Below are 25,542 nucleotides of genomic sequence, written 5' to 3'. Positions count from 1 at the left end.
CCTTTGAACTTCACAAAGCAATAACTAAAATATCTCTCAAGCTGAATATCGGGAGACAAAAGCAGTGATCTAAAATAAAATGGTAATGGCTAGTGCTTATCAGTATTCTTTACGGCAATACTTGCCACCAGTGTCAATCTTGCTCATATAGAGAGCGAGCAAGAGCGATAAGCGCCTGGGCGTCTCCGAAATGATTGTTCTCACCTTTAGATAATTCCAGCGTCTCGGGTGTCAGATGATTGCTGATTATCGAGCTGCTTTACAGTGGATGTGAATCTCATCAGCACTTAACCTCATTGTTCTGGGGGGGCAGGGGTGAGCAGAATGTCAATGGGAGTGTGCCTTCTGATGTCACAAACACACATGCACGCACACAGCACTCGATCCCACTCATAGACAATGGTATCGAGAAAACCCACACACTCTTGCACACACCCCATACACAAACAGACTAGATGCCTGTGGTATATAAGACAGAGTGGGAGGGGTGGCATGAAAAATACATGGAGCCCTGATGTGTTTTATAAAAAATAACTCATTTGGATTCCAGTCCCGTCTCGGCACTGAAACGCCACACAGGAATATCAATTACAGTGGCAATTTGGGTGGTGCAGGCAGAAGGATAGTATGTGACGATCCACAGTGAGATCTTAATGAGCCGCTCTATGAATCCAGTGTGCGTGTTTTATCAAGTACATGTGGAGCTCAACATGATAGAAGTGCTTCAGTGAGCACTGGCGGAATGATGATAGCTCTTGGTTCTTGATGCTAAATAGTGGGTAACCAAGAATTTTTCTTTTTCTTTTCAAGAATCTTTACCGAAAATAAAAAATGAAGTATAGAGATTTTCACTTGGCTTACCGTATTGGCCCGAATATAAGACGGCCCTGATTATAAGACGACTCTTTTCCAAGTCTTTTTTTTCCAAGACTCAAGTTTGCAAAAAAGACTTTTTGAACACCAAATTTATTTTTATACAGAAAATAATTACAGTACATCTGAAACAAATGATTATAACAATATATTTGAGAGAAAAAGCATGTTATTTTGCCTCATTCAAATCTTAATATCTGAACTAAGGCTGTCAAAATGATCGCGTTAACGGGCGGTAATTAATTTTGGTAATTAATCACGGTACAATATTTGACGCAATTAACGCACATGCCCCACTCAAACAGATTAAAATGACAGTGTCATGTCCATTTGTTACTTGTGTTTTTTTGTGTTTTGTCACCCTCTGCTGGCGCTTGGGTGCGACTGATTTTATGGGTTTCAGCACCATCTATGAGCATTGTGTAATTATTGACATCAACAATGGTGAGCTACTAGTTCTTTTTTTTTTGTGTGTGAAAATTTTACAAATTTTATTAAAACAAAAACATTAAGAGGGGTTTTAATATAAATTTTCTATAACTTGTACTAACATTTATCTTTTAAGAACTACAAGTCTTTCCATCCATGGATCGCTTTAACAGAATGTTAATAATGTTAATGCCATCTTGTTGATTTGTTATAATAAACAAATACAGTACTTATGTACAGTATGTTGAATGTATATATCAGTCTTGTGTCTTATCTTTCCATTCCAACAATAATTTACAGAAAAATATGGCATATTTTAGAGATGGTTTCAATTGTGATTAATTACGATTAATTAATTTTTAAGCTGTGATTAACTCGATTTAAAAATTCTAATCGTTTGACAGCCCTAATCTGAACATTTAAATAAGTAAACTAAAGTGCAATCACATTCGTAAATGAATGGCTTCTGGTTTTTGAAATGTAAATAAACCAATCTATTGTGATAAAACAACAAATTTGCAATAACTGCATGAACCATCAAAGTGGAGTCGAACTGTAACTGTAGTCTTGAAACAAATCTGAATAAGGAAAAACATTGCAATAAAATAATGCAAACTGGTTAAACTTGAGAGTAGCTGAGATCTGTCATGACAGAACATCGCTTCAATGATATCTGGCGCCATCTAGCGTCGTGAATGGGTATAATGTCTAGACCGCGAATATAAGACGACCCCCACTTTTTCAGTCTTATTTTAATGCAAAAAAGACCGTCTTATATTTGGGCCAATACGGTATTTCTTTATTTTTGTCTTCAAAATGGCACTGAAGTTGTTGTTCGGTGTTATTCATATCATTTTAAGTTAGCATTTTACATCACACCGGAAGCTGTCATGCATCTAAGGTGTAGGGTTGGCAGTTAAGGTATGGTTTGGGTAGTATTAAAGCTTTTACATGTGATGAGGTTAGAAGTTTTTATGATTTGAGTTCCATCACCATAACAATTTTATTTCCAGGCGAACCCTAACATGGTTGGGGTAAGAGTCAGGAGTTTGGCTTGGATTAGAATTTAGAGGTTACTTTTAGAGTTCCTGTTCTATAAACCGTCATGAACACTCCTTTTTTATTGTATTTCAGGAGAACCCTTATATGTGCAACAATGAGTGTGATGCAAGCACTGAGGAGTTGGCTCATCCACCCGAACTGATGTTTGACTTTGAGGGACGCAACCCTACCACCTTCTGGCAGTCCACCTCGTGGAAGAAATACCCAAAGCCACTACAGGTCAACATCACGCTGTCATGGAACAAGACCATCGAACTAACTGACGACATTGTCCTCACTTTTGAGTCGGGTCGACCTGAGCAGATGGTCCTGGAGAAGTCGTTGGACTACGGTCGGACATGGACACCCTACCAGTTCTACGCTACCGACTGTTTGGACGGCTTCACCATGGAACCAAAGACAGTTGGCGACCTTACCCAGCGCACCTTGTTGGACATCATCTGCACCGAGGACTACTCACGAGGTTACGTGTGGAAGAATGATAAGACGGTGCGCTTCGAGATCAAGGACCGCTTTGCACTATTTGCTGGGCCACGCCTACACAACATGGCCTCCTTGTATGGCCAGCTGGATACCACCAAGAACCTAAGGGACTTCTTCACCATCACTGACCTAAGGATTAGGCTGCTGAAGCCGGCGACTGGAGCCACCATGGTAGACGAGAACAACTTGTCCAGATACTTCTACGCCATCTCCGATATCAAAGTGCAAGGAAGGTAAGAAACTTGTTTGTTTTGCCCCCCACTCAAAACTGCGATATTATTACTTTTTTCAGAAGAGTGATACCTTACACAACTCGTCTCTGGGAAAAGTAATTTCATCACAATAACTCTTTACTGTGTAATGCTTTACACCAACATGTTTTTTTTAAGACTTCATTATTCTACAGTCTATTTTCACACAACTGATCTCATTACTAATCACAGTACTAAATTTATTTTTTTTAATTATTTTGTTCACTGAATCGCCAAACACCTTGAACGCTCATATAAACGATTCACTTACCTTCTGTCAACTGTGCTACGGCACCCATTAAGGCAGAGTACTAGCTATAAAATATACATTTACAGAACATTAGAGACGTTTAATATGGAAAAGGTAAAATGCCGCTGCTGCTTGGAATGGAAACACTGTCTTCACAATGCAGCAGAAAGGCCCACAAGATGGTCATAAGCATTGGCAGCTGCTCTCCAAATGGGAGCAGCTCCACCCGCCTGGCGGTTGGTTTATGTGAGGATAACTAGGCTAGTAATGACCGATCAGAGGGGCCCCTAGGTGAATTTAAACAGTTAGTCCCTAATTGCAATTCAGTTGGCAGATGAGAACCATTAGCGCATTGGCAAATTGGCAGGAGACTAATCTCGTAATTACAAGAGTTTGCAGATGATTAAATGGTAATCAACATGGACTCGTTCGCATAGTATGCGCACACTGCAGAGTTTGTCAGGTTTTTCTAAATTTGAGCATAGCCCAATCGATAAATGAGACGTATGCCTCAGGTTTAAATGGGTTTTATTGGAGTGGGTGCAAACCGTGGGTGACGACCTGCCTACTGTTCCACCCAACACAAAATGGAAACCCACACCGACATTACGTTCTTAATTGGTAGATAAGTGCTAATAGCCCAGATTGGCAGTTCAACCACCAGCACCCTCTTCCCAAGTCCCAGGGACTGAGGTATACACTTGACATTTTATGTAAGATTTCAACAAGGAGTTGCAAAGGAGACAACACACCGAGCTAAGATAATATGAGAAGACAAAAAATGTGCTGATTATTTAATTAATGTGAAATGTAGTCTTCAAATACAATAATGAGTGCTTAGTTGGACAGTAGACTTTTCACGCAAGTCTGGTTACAAGCGCATTATACCTGTACAGTGTTGTTAATAATGGCGTTAGAATATAACGGTGTTACTAACGGCGTTATTTTCTTCAGTCCAGAGTAATCTAATTAATTATTTTTCTCATCTTGGCAACGCTGTTACCGTTACTGAATCGGGAAAGGCGTGCGTTACTATGCGTTACGATGTTGGTTGACACAGGCAAGAAAGGTCTGAAAAAGACGGACTCACGAAGACAAGAGTGCAGAGCAGGAGTGGGGAGGAGGCAAGGGAGTGTGACACCGTTGCAAACGCGATGCTACCAATGCTAGGTGGCTCCAATAGTACCCGACTGTAGCCGATAGCCTACAAACTACGCCCATATGATGCTTCGGTAGATATCACATATATACAGAACTAGATGCAAATGACAGACATGGCAGCATTAGCAACATGTATAATAAAGAACTGGATGCTTTAGTAAACCGCCGCCATCTTAAAGCAGTAGACTTCTCAGGAAGGCTCTGTTGTAGAGAACCTTCCTAGCGAACCTAAGTAACTTTTTATCTAAAATGCTCCTAAATCGGCAAAACTTAACTTAAATCTATCTTTAAATGATGAAACAGTTTTAAAACTTGCACGTGCCGAAAATAGAAGGGAACTAATGCAATAACGGGAGTAATTTTAACAACTTTAACGGTTGATTGACAACATTAAATGACTTCCACACATAGCAAATGTTACTATGTGGTTATCGCAATATCCGCAATACCCGTGTGTCTAGTTAAGTTTAGGGTAAAGAACTGGGCTAGGGCCAATTGTCCTAAAAACCCTTTAAACTTCACATTGTGTGACCGTTTTTTTTTTGTTTTGAGAAAGAAAAAAAAAACATTAAAATTATCACCAGTTACTTTGCCAAGTAACTAATTACTCTTACATGCAGGTAACTGAGTTACTAACGCAATTACTTTTTGGGAGAAGTAATTTGTAACTATAACTAATTACTTTTTTAAAGTAAGATTAACAAAACTGTACCTGGAGTAGATAGCAACTAACTATGAGCACCAAATATGCTAGTGAATTGATAAGTGTCGAAAGAGAGAATGGTAAACGGAGTTATACTTGTATAGTGCCTTTTCACCTTTCAAGGCTGAGTTCATCAGGGCGTAGAATCGAACCCACATCTTCTGGGTTGGGGGACAACTACTCTACCACTGAGCCAAGCCACACCACAGATAGTAGAAAGCACTAACAAGACAATACCCGAAAGTGAATCGATAGGTGACCCAGGTGGCATCATAAGGGACGAGGTCAAGTTAAATATAAACAAATTTTGTTCGTGTTTATTTCCACCATTATTAGCACAATAGATTGCCAATGTTCTAGCTCTCAAGCTGATCTGGTTTGATGCTAATTGACTTCTTGCAAACCTTTGACAACAAAAGGTCATATATAAATATACTGTACATAATGTTGCTTGGAATCACTTTTCAGCTCTCTACAAGGACATATACTGTACTCACTGAGTCGTTCCATAGACTCACTCCAATACGAAGCCTTGCAAGCACAGTAAAGTATCTCCCACAGATATCTTATTTTGCCTTTCATTAGAAAAAGCTTGGCTGAGTATAGAAAACAAGCGTTTCATCCAATTCTACCCACTTCTCTGCTCCTAGGCATCAAATGCAATTTTCCCACCAAAAAGTTTTCAGTGCAAATTGAAATAAAACGAACAGACCGCTTGTGTCCAGGGGTGGATCAGGAAGTCAGTTGAGAGAGTCTGATTAGACTTCCATGTGATGTCTGCAGCCCTCTGGCTAGAAGCGAATGTGAAAGCCTTATCACAGTGCGTCACTGCCTTGAGAGAAATCCTTGTATGTGCTGATAAACTCTTCATCAAGCATGAAGGCTTTCCAGATCCAGGTAACCTATAGACATGGTCATAAATGGAATGAATGTGAACCTGTATAATGCTTTTCAAGCTAGTATGGCTTAATGCGTTCCTTTTAACTACACTCTTTGCAATGAATACGGCATGAGTCAAATTTTAAAATTGTAATAATTTAAATCTTCATACCAAATCTTTAATTCATACTAAGGGTGTAACGGTACATGTATTCGTATTGAACCGTTTCGGTACGGGGTGCTCAGTTCGGAACGGAGGCGTACCGAACGAGTTTATGACGTAATGTAACCCTTACTTTTCGAGGCTGTGAGTCGATCGGGTTACAGTTTCTTTGTGTTGATTATATTTACTCCGTCTTTTCTGCTATAATGAGGACTAACATGGTAGGACAGTATATAACCCAGAAACGTCAACAGTGCGACAACATGGCCACCGCGAAAACACAGTGAAACGCAGGCGTTAAAGTCAATCAGTGTGGCCGCGTGTTAGACGCGTCCCAGAAGTGGCTCAACGCGAGGCACGCCAAAAGAACGGCAGAGTATATTATTTGACACGAGATGCAGCCCTCCTACTAGCTAGGATCGGGCAGACCGGAAGTCACTCGTGTAAAAATACGGTGGATCCGGTTGATTTTCAAACTAATATGCTATCGTAACCCACTTTTTGAGTCCATCAGATCTCGAGTGGTAGATCGGGGCACAGTAGACTTGTCTTTGTTGATTTACTGCTGTCTTCTCTGCTATGATAATAACCAACACGGTCCCGTGTTCAATACAAAACCCTCCTACCACAAAAAAACAAGTCGGAACTAATATTCACATAGGAACTAAAGTTATAAAACATAAACTATACAATATAAATGAATACCACATCACATTTGTAAAATATAAACATATCATAAATAATTGCCCATTTAAATAAAATAAATTTAAATGAGCTAAAACACCTGTAATTAAATAATAATAATAATACACAGATCCTGCTTACACAATTAAATTTATTAATTTCTGTGTGGCGCTTTAACTTGAGAAAATCCACCAATAAAGCTTTTGAAAAGAAAAAAAAAATGATTCATTGAGGCATTTCATTTGTAAAACACATGTTAAAATCTTTGTCATTGGGATTGCTTTTCTCTTTAGCACAGGACTTCTTTTTTCTTCTTTCTTTCAGAAAGAAAGCTGACCAATACGAAGGGTCTGAAAGACAAATTGTTGTTGGATTATTATCTTTAAATACCCGCTACTTTTTGAGCAGAATTCTAGCTTTGTATAGGCTAATGTTCTTATTGTTGAAAGCACAAAAGTGTGTAATAAACAACTAACACATTTATATTTTGCATTTTGTTTTCTTACTGTACCGAAAATGAACCAAACCGTGACCTCAAAACCGAGGTATGTACCGAACCGAGATTTTTGTGTACCGTTACACCCCTAATTCATACCAAATCAAATCTTTTTGGAATTACTGGAAAAAGTGCAAGATGTTTACACCACTGACTATATGATAAGAAAATAGAGGAACCATAGCCACCATCTCTATCATTCTAGGATAGAGTTGTATACTGGCCATCATTCCGATGCTTTGTTCGGGAGAATAGAAAAGGCAGCAAGTGTTTTCCTTCACCTTCGCCAACTTGTGTGGCAAGGTTAGCACCGCTATTGATTGCATGCAACAACAAGATACAAGAAAACCTTGAACTGGGCCAACTTGTCCCACCTTTCTTCGCTTATTGATCACGTCTGCCAGCTAATTAAGACGCGACCGCTAGCGGCTGGCTGCATGGTCAGAGCTGCACATGCATGTGAAGAGAGGGGAATGATTGAGGGCCTGGGAACCGTAGAAACATCTAATCCATAGGCTACTAATTCGCAATTGTGCTCATCGTTCCCATGTCATTCCTAACATTGTGTCTTATTTTTTTACCCGTCTCTTTTGACCTTTTTTCTTTCGTCCTCAACCTTGACCATCCTATTAAAGTGACTATAAGAAGAAAACAACAGCTGTTCAATGTATAAGCCTTCAAAGTTTGACTTACAGTATACTTCAAGGGCAGCTCGCAAACATTCTTACATTTTTCACAAACAAGGGTACTGCTATAGATGTTTTTTTGTTTTTTTAAGTACTGTAGTTTAAGCAGCACACTTTTGGGTTTCTTGCACAGTTGCAGGTTTTTAACTCATTCACTCCCAGCCATTTTCACCAGAGCAAGGCCCTTTGCTCCCGGCCGTTTTAGTGGATTTTGACTGATTTTGCAAGGCCCACTGAAAATTCTGTTCTATTGCTATAGAAACGTGGAACCCACTGAAAGAAAGATTAGACTCTTCTTTTTTCAGCAGCAAAAAAAATAAGTTAATATATTTTTCTATTCTTTAGAAATCAGCATTAGAAAATTGCTTAGTTTGGGCAATTTTCCAATTTCTGATGAAAAAACAGAGAAATTGAGCTTTTTGTGAAAGCATACATTTCAAACATAACTTTTACTTTAACACAGCTATTTTTTGCTTTAGTTACATCCCAATCATCTGAATGTTTTCCTTTTACAAAATATCATAAAGAACAAGACAAATAGAGCTTTTGATAGCAAAGTAACAATTGATTTACACTTAACTAACTGAGAGATGACGCTGTTGTAGCCGAGATGACGCTGTTGTCGCCGCGACAGCTGGGTACACTTTTCCCTCATCGTTGCGTGTCTCATAAAGATGGATTTTTTTGAGTCTCTGCGGGGTCTGCTCGGCGAGCCCGCTGCACTGGTGGTCCCGGTCGTTCTGCTTGGTCGACCAGTGCATGGCATCCCGGGCGTCCTCTCGTTTGTTATGCTCGGTCGTCCGCTGTCTGGCATCATTCCATCAACGCTCCGACCGTGCGGCCCGGCCGTTCGTTGCTGTTGAAACGGGTTGCGGGTCTTACCAAATGCGCTACTGCCCTCCAGTGGCCAGATTTATTGCTTTAAAATGGATTTTCAGCTTTGTGCTTTGGAGCTCAGTTGAATCAGGACCCAGAGATGTCTTTTAAGACAAAAACGTAAAAGACGTATAAATACGTCTCTGGGACACTGAAACAATTAAAAATAAAACATATTTATACGTTTTTGGGAGCAAATGAGTTAAGATAGATTTCATTTAACCTGTGCAACTCACTGGCTCCTTTTGTGGTCTGATTATTTCTACTTAGCATACATACATTTTCTCCCAAAACAGTAAAATGGTAGCTGCAAGTAATTGATGGAAACAGTGATTTGACAGTGATTGATAATAACGTCCATACATACAGTAGGTCTCAGCGGAGAAAAAAGTAGGTACCACTGATGTAGAATTGAAGTACTCCCATATGACAGGCAAATGATGACATCTTCGCGTTTAGTAGGTAAGCGAGAAAGAGAAAAAGAGATTCGAAGTTCTGGCATGTTCAATCATCATGTCATCATCAAACCATAAGGCTACTCATGATTGAACAGGACAAGGTCAAATAAGAAGCCCCCAACGTTAAATATCCAATGTCTCTGTGCTGCTGACGTTCTCTCTCTAAGGATCAGTCCCATTAGAGGAGTTATTTCAATCCAAATTGATATTTAAAATTGCTGACATTGCTCTTCTGGGATCAGTGTAAAATGACAAAAGTCTCCCAACAGGCCTCTGAAATTTGTAGGGACGTTTCGCCATATTTCAACAAATACCTCAGGCATGCCACCCACTACACAATATGTTCGAAGCAGACTTCAACCAGAAACAAGGGGGGGAAATTATATCGGCAGCACACCCCTGCACATTGAGTGATTTCATGAATGAACACCACACATTGGTAATTGCTGAGCCTGCACACAGAGGGATGAGGCTCCATATACAGTGGTACCTCAACATACGAAGTTAATTCGTTCCAGGACCTTGTTTGTAAGTCAAAATGGTCGTATGTCGAGCAGGATTTTCCCATAAGAATATATTATAATTCCATTAATTTGTTCCACAGCCCGAAAACCTACACTAGATCCTTGACAAATACTACTGGTACTGTTACACGAAGCAAAAATATGGCGGAAAACACAGACTGAAAAAGCAGTTTCTGCTCTTGCACTCCTCTTTAAAATTAACTGCTGTATTTTTAGCCAAAAGAACTGTTGTGTTTAATAGAACAATATGTCTATATGCTGCCATAGCAGATTCATGACAGATTAAGCCCCCAAACTATTTTTAATTTGTCCCTTTTACGCTGGAAACCCCCCTTTACAGATGTCACGCAACCGCTTTTGTTTCAACTCAGCCATAAAAACAAGGTAATTATATTTATTAATCAAAATGTCAGTCATTTTTAGCATAGACTCATTAATTGATGTCTAATATTTAGTTTAAAAAAAAAATGCGACTTAAAAAAAAAAAAATCACTCGCATATTTTAAACTTTTAAACAAATTACGTCACAATGAAAAAAATGGCGTCTGTAAAAAAGTCACGGATATCTACCTCATAACTATCGATTAATTGTATATTTTTGTTACTGTTGCATTTTCCCCGATATGTTAGATGATAAATAATCGATCCAAACAAAGAAAAAAATTTTTTTTATGTATTTAAAAAGGGTAAATATATGAAAAAGAACATCTCGACCACTCCTTGATGTCTGCGATTTCTGCATCACGACCCTTGTGATATTACCATGTTTCACCCATAAAATATCCCAAATATTCAACTGTGGCCATTCACATCTGTGTCTTGACACTTGATGATACATGCTACATGGAGTTATTGGATCGAAAAAACGTAAGTACGCGATAATATCTCGTTAAAATTAAAGTTGCACCGATACCGATACCAGTATCGGCAGGGGGCGCCGATCCGGCCTGAAGTGGTGGTATCGGCATCGACGAGTACCAACATTTAGGGCGCCGATACCATCTACTGGCGTCACTTGAGCGCAAATGAACTGTATTCCCCACGTGAGCTAACTTCCCAAATCCCGATGCATGACATCTGTATGTTTTTGTCTCGAATTTACCAAACGAAAATATCATCTTCGTCTTCAATATTCAGGATGTTCACTACAATGCATATCCGCGATGTTACGCTGCTTTTCTAACATGGCATTCACAAACGATTAGCATGCGTAAGCTAACGCCCGCTGTTCGAGCGCCGATGGGATCAGAAAGGTTAAGACCGTGAGAGACTAAGCAAACTCATGGTTTCATGATGAACAATGAGTGGCAAATTAAGAGCGCCGTACTTCAAACTCGCCCTGTTTATGAAAGTCGATTCTCATATGCTGGTGCTGTGCAGTAATGAGCAGAAGTGACTTCTGTGGGCAGAAAACACTCAAGCGGCGCAGCGCGCACACTAGATATCATCAGATAGCAACCTAGATGTACTATGTTAGATCCCATGCTAACTCTCGCGCGCACACACTAGATATCATCAAATAGCAACCTAGATGTGCAACATTAGATCCCATGCCATTAGCTGCGTGAGCCCAGAGTGACGCCATATTGTCCATTGATGAATTAGAAACCGCCATGACTGAATGGAAGTTAAGCAGGCCAAATCAATCCATACCAGTGACTATAGATATTGCTGCAAATACTGTTAATTCAGCACATGTTACAGATGGACTCGGACCACAAATAGGATGTTTTGCTTATATGGTAAATATAGCTGCTAAGAGAGCTGCAGCAATCAACAGTGTGCCCCACTTTACAAACAGTAAAGAATGTTCTCAGCACTTATATACAAAATTTCTTCAGATCAGTAAGAAGTGGGCACATAAATATTATGCACTAAAATGCTTGTTTATATGATGGCACTGTTATTTTTGCTTGTTACCAAAAAAAAAAAAATAATAATAATAATAATAACAGTTGTATTTTCTGTTTCAGAGCATGAAATGTATTGAATTGTATCGAAAATCGTACCGAACCGTGACTTAACTGTATCGTTGCATCCCTTATACATACATACACACATATATATATATATATATATATATATTTTTTTTTTTTTTTTTTTTTTTTTTTTGCAAACAGTGGTATCGGAATGGTATCGGTATCGGCCGATACTGCACAGCCAGGTATCTGTATCGGTATCGGGCCCAAAAAATGGTATCGGTGCAACACTAGTTAAAATCATGGCGTCTTTAATTCTGCTCTCGCGTGCTCTCGCCTCCAGTTAGGGTTTTGCTGTTTAAAAAATTATTATTATTTTTAAATGCCCTCCTGTTCAACATTAACCCCCCCCCCCCCCCATCCCCCACCCCCAGAAAATAGAGAAGTTAAGCTTTCCAATGATGTATCACACATGCATATTGGACAATTTTGAAATTTGGTCAAATTGGGGGTCTCAGAGCGGAACTTCAAGTCCCCTGGGTGTTTTGCGTCACACTGTATATATTTAAAAAAACAAAATCGTTGAGTGTCAACCATCAAAGATTATGGTTGCTACAGAGAGATGGACCAGAAGAATGTTGTATACGGGACTCGTTCAAATTCATTTCAGTGCAAAAGGCGCAGTACGTACACCTGTGTACATTTTGACCCTAAAGCTTCTATATTTTACTTCAAATCATATGTGAAATTGTGGTTGTTGTGAAACACAATTTGTACTGTAATTGTTGTATTTCTGGCTCGCCGACTCTTTGGGATCCAATACACCCTATGTGTGAATTAGCATTTACAAAAGTGCGTTTTGATTGGAAAAGAGTTGACAAACTCTTCACATTGTACGATAGCCGTAACATCATCATTTTCTATCCTATCATTTACCAATTGAAGTCAAATGAAGTGCACTACTTGTACTCCTTTGGGGTGCTTTTGAGTACTCAAGTACCTTTTGCCTTCTAAGGAAGCTACAGTGAATTCACCAGGACTGAGTGTGAACTGAATCTAAGCTGCTTGCTCAAATCTTGTAAGATAAATGCAAATTTTCCTCGACAGCGGTCCTGGCCAACCCACGGCTTTTGACCCACATGTAGCTCTTTGCTAGGTTAGTTGCGGCTCAGACGTTTATGTGAAATGTTGTGTTTTTATAAATAGTACCCTGCTTCACAAATGCACACCAAAACGAACAACAAGCATAAGGCAAGACTAGGCATGTGACCCACTTGTGAAGTGTTACACATCAAGGATTTGCTCACGGTTATATTTAGTTTTTGTTGATTAAAATAAATGTCTTCAAACGCTTATCCTTAGTTGGCATTCCTCTTTTGAAAAACTTTGCTTATAGTTCTGCCACAAAGTACACTGAATTTGAAGAAAACAGCCCTAGTCTTTGTTCTAGGGTGAGATACTCATACACCCTTACGGAGTAAAGCAGCCTTTCTTGGCTCGCCTCCTTACCTATTCTCTCTCAAGCTGGCCATGGTCAGAAGCTGTAATGTGTTTCCATGGTGTATAAATGCATAGTGAAGGCCTCTGGAAGAAACGTTTCCAGACATGACATTCGAAGAGCCTCACATGTTCTGAGAAGTGATAGATCTGACAGATACAGGAGAGAGGTGGGAGAAAGGATCAAGGTGCCTGAAGAGAAACTTTGGCCTTGCTGAAAGTTTGGAGTAAATGTCCGTGTTTTGCCAGGACAAACTGAAATAACTTGAAAACTTCTTTCCAAGGGAAAGGAAGTTGTTTGACATCTTTTAGGGGAGTGTAACTCTGTCAGCCTGGTGTCCAAATGGTGAAATCTGATTCAAAAAAGAACACACCAGGAGAGCTTAAGAATGTTTTAGCTTCTTACAGAGACCCCGGAAAATTGCATCTTGTTATCCATCTTTGTCTTTGACACCGAAGCAGCCATCCATCTTTTATGCATCATATCTTATAAGTAAACATAGGAGATCAAGAAACAAATTGCAGATATTTGGAACAACTGGTATTCATCTGCCTTTCTTTCTTTATTTCACACAGCAACACAAACTTAAAAAAAGTTCCAATGTCTTTGGTAATGTCTGAACGAATTGCTGAATTATCACTGATAGCCTTTCGAGTGAAAACGGATTTGACATTTATTGCCAACAATGGAAGCAAACATGGTACATTTCAACCTCTCAAAACATTAATCCACAACCAAGTGTGAAGGATTGTTTGTCTAAAGTATGTGTGCTCTGCTGCTTTAATCGGTTCCAGGACCTAGTTTGTAAGTCAAAACAGTCGTATGTATAGCAGGATTTTCCCATAAGAATACATTATACCTCAATTAATTCGTCCCACAGCCGAAAAACCTACGCTAAATCCTTCATAAACACTGCAACTACAATTACAAATAGAAATGGTCGTATGTCGAGCGGGATTTTCCCATAAGAGTACATTATAATTCAATTAATTCGTTCCACAGCCCAAAAACCTACGGTAAATCCTTCATAAACCCTTCAGGTACAATTACAAATAGCAATTACACTTAGCAAAGCAAATAAATTATAAATACAAATCAGGAAATATGATAATAATAATGTAATGAATCAGGTTCAAATGTGGCTGTTGTGTTTTGCATGCTGTTCCTTGGCAGACTGACGAGAGAGTGAAAGAGGTGCAGAAGAGTTTTTACCTTAACTTTTTATGTTCTGTTGTTGTTGGCGTCTGCTACGGCGGACAGTCGCCATGTGGCGTGGCACAAGTTCCAGGCATGAAAATGGGTCAGGGGTTAAAAAGGTGAGAAGGAAATATGTTCCGGTACACTGTACAAATAGTGCTATCCCAAACGACAAATTTTCTCTCTATTAGTCAGCTGACTTATTTTTATGATTAGTCGACTAATCTAATATTTGTTTTTTTTACTAATTTAGCAATGACATTTTTGATGATGGTGTATTAAGTCACAAAAACGTTTTGGAACACTTACATTCTTTACTAAAGTACAAATAAACACGTAAATAGCAACAATAAATCACACTCCAGATATCGTAGTTTATATGACGAACATGACGTGCTTTTATTTTGCTAAACTGCTAACCGTTACACTCTGCAAAAAAAGCACTTTTTGTCATTGCATGGGGAGTCAGTAATAGATTTTTTTTCTTTCATTTTTCTCGTTTGCAAATGCTTTTAATCGGCGATTCTTCATGTTTGAAGTGTCACCTTTTAGCCACAAGTTTGGGTTTTGGAGGAGACTGACAATTGCCACGTTTACATGGAGCCAAATATTCCAATTACAGTCGGAATATTTGTTCAAACCGAATAAATGTGTTCCATATAAACACCTCATTCGGAATGAACAGGCCCAAACCGAATGGAATTTCATTCCGATTCACAGGGGTGGAATATTCCTTTTGCCAAACCAATTAGAAGTAAAATTATATCATGTAAACAGGGAAGCGGAATGGTGTCTGGTTGCGTTCTTTCTGCACATGCTCCGTACTGACGTGGTGACGTCACTTTGTGACGTAAGTAACGTCACTTGCAACATGGCTTCCAAGCACAGCGCACCTAATTGGAGTCCGGCGGAAAGATTGTATTTAATTCAAACTTTAAAAGAATTGAATATAATTGCTCGCTTAGACGGGCGTAAAACGAGGAACAGTGAACTATTTAAAAAAGTCCACGAGAGGTTACACGAAGCCAGAATAGACCGGAGCGTTGACCAGATTAGAAACCGGTGGAAAACCGGCTACTACAAGGCAAAAGAGCAAAACAGCAGAAGCGGATACGACCCCACAAACACAACAAGTGGGTTAAAGTTAAAACAGCAGCACTCCGACGATCGATCTCCATGTTTTGCAACGTGACGCTTTGTTTTGATTAATCTGCGCATGTCAGACGGCAGTTGTCAAACGTCCTTTCGGAATAAAGGCAGTCACATGTAAACGCTGGATCGGAATAGATGAAGTGACATGTAAACAGCTGATCTGAAATTTCCATTCGGAATGATTTGAATCGGCATGAATAAAAGTCAGCATGTAAACGTGGCTAATGTTTTATAGCAGGCTAAAGGGGTTAGTAGGTGGTCTTTTTTTCCCCCATTAGCATCAATGTAGCAAAGCTAATGTTTACAGTGTTTAATATAGATGTGTTTTCTTCTTTTGCATGTCTGAACTTTAATTCTATGAGGTGTTGATGACCAATAAACATCTGTGAAAAGAACTGGAGTTTCATATGCAATCCACACGCACGTGTACACGCATGCACAAATGTATGCCGACGCGCAGCGATAAAACGCAGCTGTGAAAATTACCACCCTCATTTTCATTTACCGTGCGATACAGTGCACCCTCCTTTGCTTCGTTCAAATAAGTCAATGTTTTGGCCACTCGGGTGTGCTTGTTTTGGGTGTGTGCCACTTTCCCCGCTTGCATACCAAGCGTCCAACACTAAAAAAAAATTCCAAACACCCCCCTTCCCCCCCTTAAAAATGTTCTCTTCTGATCTACACAATTCACATAGGTGACCCTTTTTGACTTCAAAACGGCGAATTTCGCTGAAAGGTGAGAGATTTTAATGCCTGAAGTTCTAAAATAAATGATTAAAAAAACTTAACGAAGCTGGTGATTTCCTTGCCGATGTTGCAATAATAATAATTGTCACCTTAACTTATAAAGACTGGCGAACGGAGGTCGGCGGAGGACCGTCAAGATAATAGACATCCCGAGCCAGTTTACTGATGCGCACACTACGCTCATATTTTTCTATTTCTTAATTTCAATCGTAAGCGTCACCTTTTTCCACCACCTGTACTAACCTTCTTGGGACTCATGTTGATTTCTCTCACAAGAAAATCCACCGGATGTCTGTCTTGTGGGGAAAACAATGAAATTGTGACGCTGTCGTAAATCTTTGTATTTCGAGCATGTCTTCATATGTCGAGACAAATGAGTCAAATTTTTTGTCGGATTTCGAAAGGATCGTATGTCGAGGTACCACTATATTGTATATGTATTACGTCTCCCCCGCCAGTGGGCTTCTCTACTATCAGGCTTTCCAAGATTTCTAAGAAAACCTTGTTGTCATACAAAAAAATGCTTCCCACAGAATGCATTATGTTCGACCTCTAACATAAGCAGATTTTAAGGGGGGCCAGCCCCCCCCCGGTGGCCCAAAAGTGTTATTGCATGTAATTCACTTGCCTATATATATATATAAAAGTTGTAAAGCAATAAAACTGCAACAAAAATGAAATGAAACAAAATATATATTTTTATAATGGGTCAAAATTATTTTTCGAGCACCTTAGACGCTCATTTGCTTTGCATATAATTAAAAAAAAAAATATATATATATATACAAAAAATATTTTTTTTAAATGATTTTTTTCTTAGATTGAAAATATCTTTTTTGATTGAAGCAAATTTTAATGATCTAGACACACATTTCCTAATCATAATATAGCCCAAACGCAAAAAAGATTGAAAAAGTTTTCTTTGATTGAAGCAATGAAAATTTAAGTGTTCAAATGCAAAATTTGCAATATCAAATATTTTTTTCGCAACTTATTTTTTGATTGAATAAAGACAAAAATGTCCTAGCCAAAATGTGGCCCAAACACAAATCAACATTACTTCAATCAAAAAAGTTGTTTCAATCCAAAAAAAAAAAAAGTCAGCTTTCACATGCTGACTTTTTTTTTTTTTTTTTTTTTTTTTTTAAGTTTTTTGAGTTTCAAATTTATTTTTGCATCCAAACACATTTTTTTGATTGAAGTGACATTTTTTTGGTTGAAAATATATATTTTGATTGAAGCAATTTTTTTTTAAATGAAGCAACATTTTTTTTGATTGAATAATAAAGACACAAATCTACCATATGGCTCCGCCCAGGGGATGCAATTTTTGACTGGGGTAACTACATTGGCACAACAACGGCAGGCGTACCATATTCAATGGATGACAATCTTGGCGAAAAGTATTGCCTAAGCAGCCGGATTTAGAACTCCCTCAAGAATGATGGGAAACAACAACAAAAAAACGCTCATTGTCAACTTATTATTATAAATATTCATGTAAGTTTATTTTGTTGCTGACACTGTGTTTCAGGGTCATCAACATGTTGTGCCCCGTCCCAAAAGTCAAACTCCGCCTATGACCTCTAACCTTCTACAACTATAAATATGCAAAAGGCATTGAATTCATACAGTTGTGGTCAAAGGTTTACACACTTGTGAAGAACATAATGTCATGGCTCTCTTGAGTTTCCAGTTATTTCTACAACTCTGATTTTTCTCTGATAGAGTGATTGGAACAGATACTTCTTTGTCACAAAAAACATTCATGAAGTTTGGTTCTTTTATGACTTTATTATGGGTGAACAGAAAAAAGTGATCAAATCTGCTGGGTCAAAAATAAACATACAGCAGCGCTAATATTTGGTAACATGTCCCTTGGCCATTTTCACTTCAATTAGGCGCTTTTGGTAGCCATCCACAAGCTTCTGGCAAGCTTCTGGTTGAATCTTTGACCACTCCTCTTGACAGAATTGGTGCAGTTCAGTAAAATTTGATGGCTTTCTGACATGGACTTGTTTCTTCAGCATTGTCCACAAGTTCTCAATGGCGTTTAAGTCAGGACTTTGGGAAGGCCATTCGAAAACCTTAATTCTAGCCTGATTTAGCCATTCCATTACCACTTTTGATGTGTGTTTGGGGTCATTGACCTGTTGGAACACCCAACTGCGCCCAAGACCCAATCTTCGGGCTGATGACGTTAGGTTATCTTGAAGAATTTGAAGGTAATCCTCCTTCTTCATTATCCCATTTACTCTCTGTAAAGCACCAGTTCCATTGGCAGCAAAACAGCCCCACAGCATAATACTACCACCACCACGCTTGACGGTAGGCATGGTGTACTTGGGGTTAAAGGCCTCACCTTTTCTCCTCCAAACATATTGCTGGGCATTGTGGCAAAACAGCTCGATTTTTGTTTCGTCTGACCACAGAACTTTCCTCCAGAAGGTCTTATCTTTGTCCATGTGATCAGCAGCAAACTTCAGTCAAGCCTTAAAGTGCCGCTTTTGGAGCAAGGGCTTCCTTCTTGCACGGCAGCCTCTCAGTCCATGGAGATGCAAAACACGCTTGACTGTGGACACTGACACCTGTGTTCCAGCAGCTTCTAATTCTTGGCAAATCTGCTTTTTGGTGATTCTCGGTTGAATCTTCACCCTCCTGACCAATTTTCTCTCAGCCTGACCAATTTTCTCTCAGCAGCAGGTGATAGCTTGCGTTTTCTTCCTTATCGTGGCAGTGACAAAACAGTGCCATGCACTTTATACTTATAAACAATTGTTTGCACTGTTGCTCTTGCGACCTGCAGCTGCTTTGAAATGGCTCCAAGTGACTTTCCTGACTTGTTCAAGTCAATGATTCGCTTTTTCAGATCCATGTATGTATATTTTTGAACCAGCAGATTTGATCACTTTTTCTGTTAACCCATAATAAATTCATAAAAGAACCAAACTTCATGAATGTTTTTTTGTGACAAAGAAGTATCTGTTCCAATCACTCTATCAGAGAAAAATCAGAGTTGTAGAAATAACTGGAAACTCAAGAGAGCCATGACATTATGTTCTTCACAAGTGTATGTAAACGTTTGACCACAACTGTATACTGATCTCATCGAAATATGAAAAAGTGATGGTGGACTTCAGGTCAAGCATTTGAAAAACGTGTCTGTCTTTTGACTTGGAATAGCAATGACATTAGTTTTAATAAGCTAAAAGAAGTCGACCGGATCATAGCAACAAGACACGGTAGGTCAGTCATCCCGCGTAAAGGTGTAGATGAGTCACATTTGTGTTCCTATCCGTGGTGAAATAAAAAAATTTAAAGCATTTTAAGTATGTATTGAATAGCAATCATCTTCTGAATGGATTTTCTGTAGGTAGGGCTATTGAACCAGCATAAATGTGACCTTGAGGCTCACCAAAATCAACACAACACGTCAGAATGGTTATAACAGGTTCGACAACACTGGTTCACAGCCCCTCCTTCTACATTTGCAAGTGCCGCTGAGATTGGTCTTGGGGGATAGGGACAACAGCAAAGTCACCTCATTATGCCGGGATGCATCACCGTGAAATTGAGCAGTCCGATTAGGCTTGTTCCCATCGCACTGCGCCGTGCCCAATTTCTGTCATTCTGCCACGTCTGATGTAATACATCTCAAGACGATTATTTGTGTCCCACCTCCGTTGCGACTTCTCAAATTGTTGAAGGATCACAGGTTAATTTGACGCACTCCCAATTTTAGGTTGCAAAGAAATACAACTTGAATTTCCATGGCTGGTACAGCTCAAAACTTGTGATTTGTTTCAAAGGAAACCAATATCACGCTTCAGAAATACTGCAACAATATAAGGGAAGGTGAAAGAAAAAAAAATTAACATTACAGCGAAAGCTTTAACATGGAGGATTTTTGTTGTGACTTTGTAATTTCACATTCTTTAAACAGATTTGTAAATAAAGTAGATTTGATTTATACAAGTGGACAATATTCACATGACATGATGCTATGTTAGAATTAAACTTCATTGGAGCTCTGCCTCTACATAAAATGATGCCATGTTAATTTAAATAGCATGGAAGTCCTTGCTGCAAGTAATGAAATGAAGCACCAGAGGTAGACAGGGAAGTGCTGCTCCTTAATTCTTGTCCCTGCCGGTGAATGCAAAATCCTCCAAAACATCAACCTCATTCTGCTGTTCGAGAACAAGAGGTTGGAGGAGAAAAGAGAAGCGGCAGTCAATCAGGCCAGATGTTAGGAGTTCAGGCAGGGTGAGAGACGAGTTGCATGCTAGGTGTGATTTAGCCAGAGATAAGTCTCCAAATTCCTACCCCCAACAGCAGAAGCTGTGAAGCAACCAGCAATGAGAATAACAGGGTTTCTACAGGTATAAGCAAATGTTTTTTATGCCACTTTAAACTACCGTAATTTAATGCCCACGCCGAGGGTTGCCAACCTTCCCTTGAAAAACAGAATTGTCCCATATTCAGAAAAAAAGGATGCATCCCGTATTGAGCTTTGTCACACGCTTTGTCTCATATTATCATGAAACTCGAAAGTATTCTCTTATTTGTTGAACAAACGAATACTGCTTTACAAGAATATGCAGGGAAACATTCCCCGCCTCTCCTGCTTATTGACCAATGAACTGACGGAACAATGACAATAGGAGATCCCATTCATCTCATTGGTGAAGGTATTGTCGCTTGTCATGATGAAAACGGAAGACAGTAGAGCTGGGAATCTTACTATTTCAAGTATATCAAGTTAACATATAACAGTAAACAAATATACAAAAATAACAGTAAATAAAAAACTCCAGTCTCCATTCTGTATCAGCAGCTTTAAATTACATTCAATTAATTTAATGTTGTGAATCAACTATTACAGTTGTTAAAATTGCTCCCGTTATTCCATAATTTCCCTTCTGTCTACTTTTGTCAGTTTTAAAACTATTTCATCTTTTAAAGATAGATTCAAGACAAGATTCTGCCTATTTAGGAGTATTTTAGATAAAAAGTTAATTAGGTTCGCTACAACAGCCTTGTAGAGAGGTCTACTGCTTTAAGATGACGGCTGTTTACTTACGCCGGAAAGTCTGTCATTTCGCATCTCTGTTCAATAATACATGTCCTAACACCGACGTCATCTGTAATTTTGCATCTAGTTCTTCATATATATGATATCTACTGTAGCCGTATGTTTGTAGCAACTAGCAACTGGGCGTTGTTTGTAGAGGCTGTCAGCCGCAGTCAGGTATTATTGTTTTTTTTATCTAGCGGCATGAGTTGAACATGATATTTACTCTCGGTCCGTTCCTCATTGCGTCCCAAAGACCGCACTGCCTGTGTTTTACTTCCGCTTTACCTGGTATAATTCAATAATCGGAATTAGGATATTTGTGAATCGTTCTCGAATCTTCCACGGCCGAATCGCGAATACTAAGAATCGGAAATTTCGCACGCCTCTAGAAGACAGCATAAGAGTGTTGGAGAGGTTTGAGTGACGCTTGAATAAAAAGCATGTTCAAAATGATCATTTGTTTTCTTCTTGTTCTTCTCTGTGTACTTTATTTTCACTAATTGTATGATATTTTTGTCTTCTGTCAATTTCACTAACAGGCGATGGTATTACCATCAGACCTAAAATTAGCAACCAGAGTAGCTACCTGTACATAGTAGCGATGCCTGGGGTTAACCCCTTCTAGCCTAGTGTATCACATTTGATACACTCAGAATTTCATTATTTTGTGACTAATTTAGAAATTTGAAATAAATTTTTAAAAAATGATGTTTGCAAGTCAAAACATGCATCTGCAGGTTCAATGAGAAAAAAAAATCTGGATTTAGCTAGGGTTATAGATATTAGAGCGCTTATTACACATATTCATTTTGATTTTTCTTTTTCTACAAATTTGAAAAAAGTACCATTAGGACCTTATTTTTTAAGTTTTGGGATTCTCTGACAATTGCTTCATGTTGCAGGCATTAAGGGGTTTTAAGGTAATGTAACTCTTATACATAAGCGCATTTTAAGGGTGGACCAGGGGGGCCAGTCCCCCCCTCGGTGGCCGAAAAGTGTTATTATATATAAAAGTTGTAAAGCAATAAAACTGTAACAAAAATGAATGAAATGAACAAAAAAATATTTTTATAATGGGTCAAAATTACTTTTTGAACAGATCATGTGACTAACGACTTAGACGGTCATTTGCTTTAATTAAAATTTAAAAAATAAAATAAGATTAGGGGAGGGCAATTTTATTTTTGTAATGATTTTTTTTCTATGATTGAAAATACTTTTTTTTTTCGATTGAAGCAACTTTTTTTGGGATTGAATGATTTAGACACAAATGTCCTACCCATTAATGGCCCAAACACAAAAAGTTTCAAAGAAAACTTTTTCAATGAAAAATTAAGTGTTCAAATGCAAATTTTTTAATCTCAAATATTTTTTCGCATTCAAAAATGTTTTCTATGATTGAAATTTTTCTTCTTTTGATTGATTTTTTTTGTTGTTGAAAATATGTATTTTTTGAAGCAACGTATTTTTTGATTGAATCATAAAGACAAAAACGTCATAGCCAAAATGTGGCCCAAACACATATCAACATTACTTCAATCAAAAAAGTTGCTTCAATCAAAACTCCAATCAAAAAACAAAAATTCAATCAAGGAAAAATAGCTTTCACATGCATTTTTTTGAGTTTCAAATTTATTTTTGCACTCACTTTTTTTTTTGAAGCAACTTTTCTTTAATAGAAAATATATATTTTGATTAAAGTACCTTTTTTTTTTTTTTTTTTTGATTGAATAATAAAGACAATGTACCTCCATATGGCTCCGCCCAGCGGATACAATTTTTGACTGGGATAACTACAATGGCACAACACCGGCGGGCGTACTATATTCAGTGGATGATGATCTTGGCGAAAAGTATTGCCTAAGCAGCCTGATTTAGAATTCCCCTCAAGAATGATGGGAAACAAAAAACGCTCATTGCCAACTTATTATTATAAGTATTCTTGTAAGTTAATTTTATTGCTGACACTGCGTTTCGGGGTCATCAACATGTTGTGCACCCCCTGCCCCAAAAGTCAAACTCCGCCTATGCTCTTATAGGACGCAAAACTGAGAATCATAAACACCCATACCTAAACCCGTCAAGTTTACATAATTTTCGATGCCTCAAAAATGTACTTTATTGCTTGTAAGGCTTGAATTTTTACAAAATCCATTTAATGCCTTGTAAACCTTTTCAATAACCCTCATAAACCATGCATAAATATGAATCCAGACAGAACTTCTAGCGTCCTCATTCACTCACCTGGCACAGAATTAGAAGTGAGCATTCAGATATGCGTTCTGTGCTTTTTAGAGAGAACAACAAACACAGGCATGAATGCGCAGTTATGAAAAGACGTGAGAATTCACCAAGCCACCAACTGTGTGTGTTACCCTACTTGTATGACGTGATCATACACCTTGTTTAAAAATGTCAACTGCTGTTACCTGCCCACGAGAGATCGCTTCTTGTGATATACATTCTCCGTGTATATTATTTACAAAGGCAGCACGGCCTTTAATGAGCACTAATTAAAATCTGGAGACTTCCGGATGACTGGCAGTAAACATCACAGCATGTGACAAGCATCTGTAGTGGTAGGGGGTGTATTTTCCCCCATCCTCCACAAACATCCTAGTAACGCTGCCTGGTTGTGCGAAGCCGCGCTTGAACCTGACTCGTGAATTCTGTCAATCATGCTGGCAACAGCTGCCACGGTTCACCGGGCATGTGCTCAGAGGATTGTGTCTGCGTGTGTCTGTGTGTGTATGTACTGCATGTGAACATTTGGGATTAGCGGGCTCGACTGTGTCGATTCCAACAAGTAACAAACATTTCTGTTACGAGTTTGTAGGCTTATTGCAAGCAGGAGGAAGATAAATAAATGCTTTGCTTTGTTAGCTGTTGCCTGGCACAAGCACAATTGAAATGCGAGCAAGTAACTCGAGAATGGTCCCTGAATAGCAGAGTGCTGACAAAAAATATCATTGCTGCCCTAAGACAACCATACAGAACCCAGAGTAATTGATTCCTTCATCAAACTGTTGCCAAGAGACCTAATTCACAGCTTATGTCACATTTATGATCCTAAAATACTTAAATATAATTTCAAATGCATCTAACAATATTGCCCTTGAAAGTTTAATTGGAGGAATACACCATATGTACAGTATGTTTGCACATATGGCAAAGAAAACAACATATGCACGTATGAGAATCACTGATGGCCAGTGTTGTTAATAATGGCGTTAGAGTATATTGGCGTTACTAACGGCATTGTTTTTTTCAGTAGTGAGTAATCTAATTAATTGCTTTTCTCATCTTTGAAACGTCGTTACCGTTACTGAGGGGTGCGTTAGTGTGTTACTGCAATTTGGTTGAATGACGCGTTTTGTGTGAGAGAAACAGAGCTCAGAGCGGGAGTGGAGAGGAGGGAAGGGAGTTGTGATGCCGTTGCAAACACGATACTAGGTGGCTCCAATAAAACCTGCAGCCGACAGCTGACAAACTATGCCCACATGACGCTACAGTAGATATCACATTTATACAGAACTAGATGCGAAATGACAGACTCGGCGTCGTTAGCAAATGTATAGAGAACTAGATGTGAAATGATAGACCCGCTGCCGTTAGTAAACAGCAGCCATCTTAAAGCAGTAGACTTCTCAGGAAGGCTCTGCTATAGCCAACCTTCCTACCAATCCTAAGTAACTTTCCATATAAAATACTCCGAAATCGGCAAAATCTTGACTTGAATCTATCTTTAAATGATAAAACAGTTTTCAAACTTTCAAGTTGAAAGTAGACAGAAGAGAACTAATGCATTAAAGAGAACAATTTTATCAACTTTAACAGCTGATTCACAACATTAACACTGGAAGTCCCAGGGTTTTTTTGGCTATAAAGATACACGCGATACCAAACTGACTACTTGGCTTTGTCGAACAATCACCACTCAAAGAAGCAATCAAGACCACCAGACAGACCACCCC

General features: G+C 38.7%; 2 protein-coding genes across 5 annotated transcripts in view; one reads left to right on the top strand and one right to left on the bottom strand.

Moving 5' to 3' along the window:
- The window catches only part of LOC130929535 (collagen alpha-1(XI) chain-like), a 540,279-nt gene that overhangs the window by 435,996 nt on the left and 78,741 nt on the right, over window positions 1-25,542 (bottom strand). The gene's annotated exons all lie outside the window — the stretch shown is intronic.
- Window positions 1-25,542, top strand: part of LOC130929537 (netrin-G1-like) — a 144,872-nt gene that overhangs the window by 73,925 nt on the left and 45,405 nt on the right. For all 4 annotated transcript variants that reach the window (XM_057856741.1, XM_057856739.1, XM_057856740.1 and 1 more), the window contains one exon: window positions 2,437-3,080. In XM_057856741.1, coding sequence (XP_057712724.1) covers window positions 2,437-3,080 — 644 coding nt within the window. The remainder of the gene's footprint in view (window positions 1-2,436; window positions 3,081-25,542) is intronic.

Source organism: Corythoichthys intestinalis, chromosome 14 (assembly GCF_030265065.1).
Source record: "Corythoichthys intestinalis isolate RoL2023-P3 chromosome 14, ASM3026506v1, whole genome shotgun sequence".
Lineage (NCBI taxonomy): Eukaryota > Metazoa > Chordata > Actinopteri > Syngnathiformes > Syngnathidae > Corythoichthys > Corythoichthys intestinalis.
This window is presented reverse-complemented; position numbering and strand designations above follow the sequence as displayed.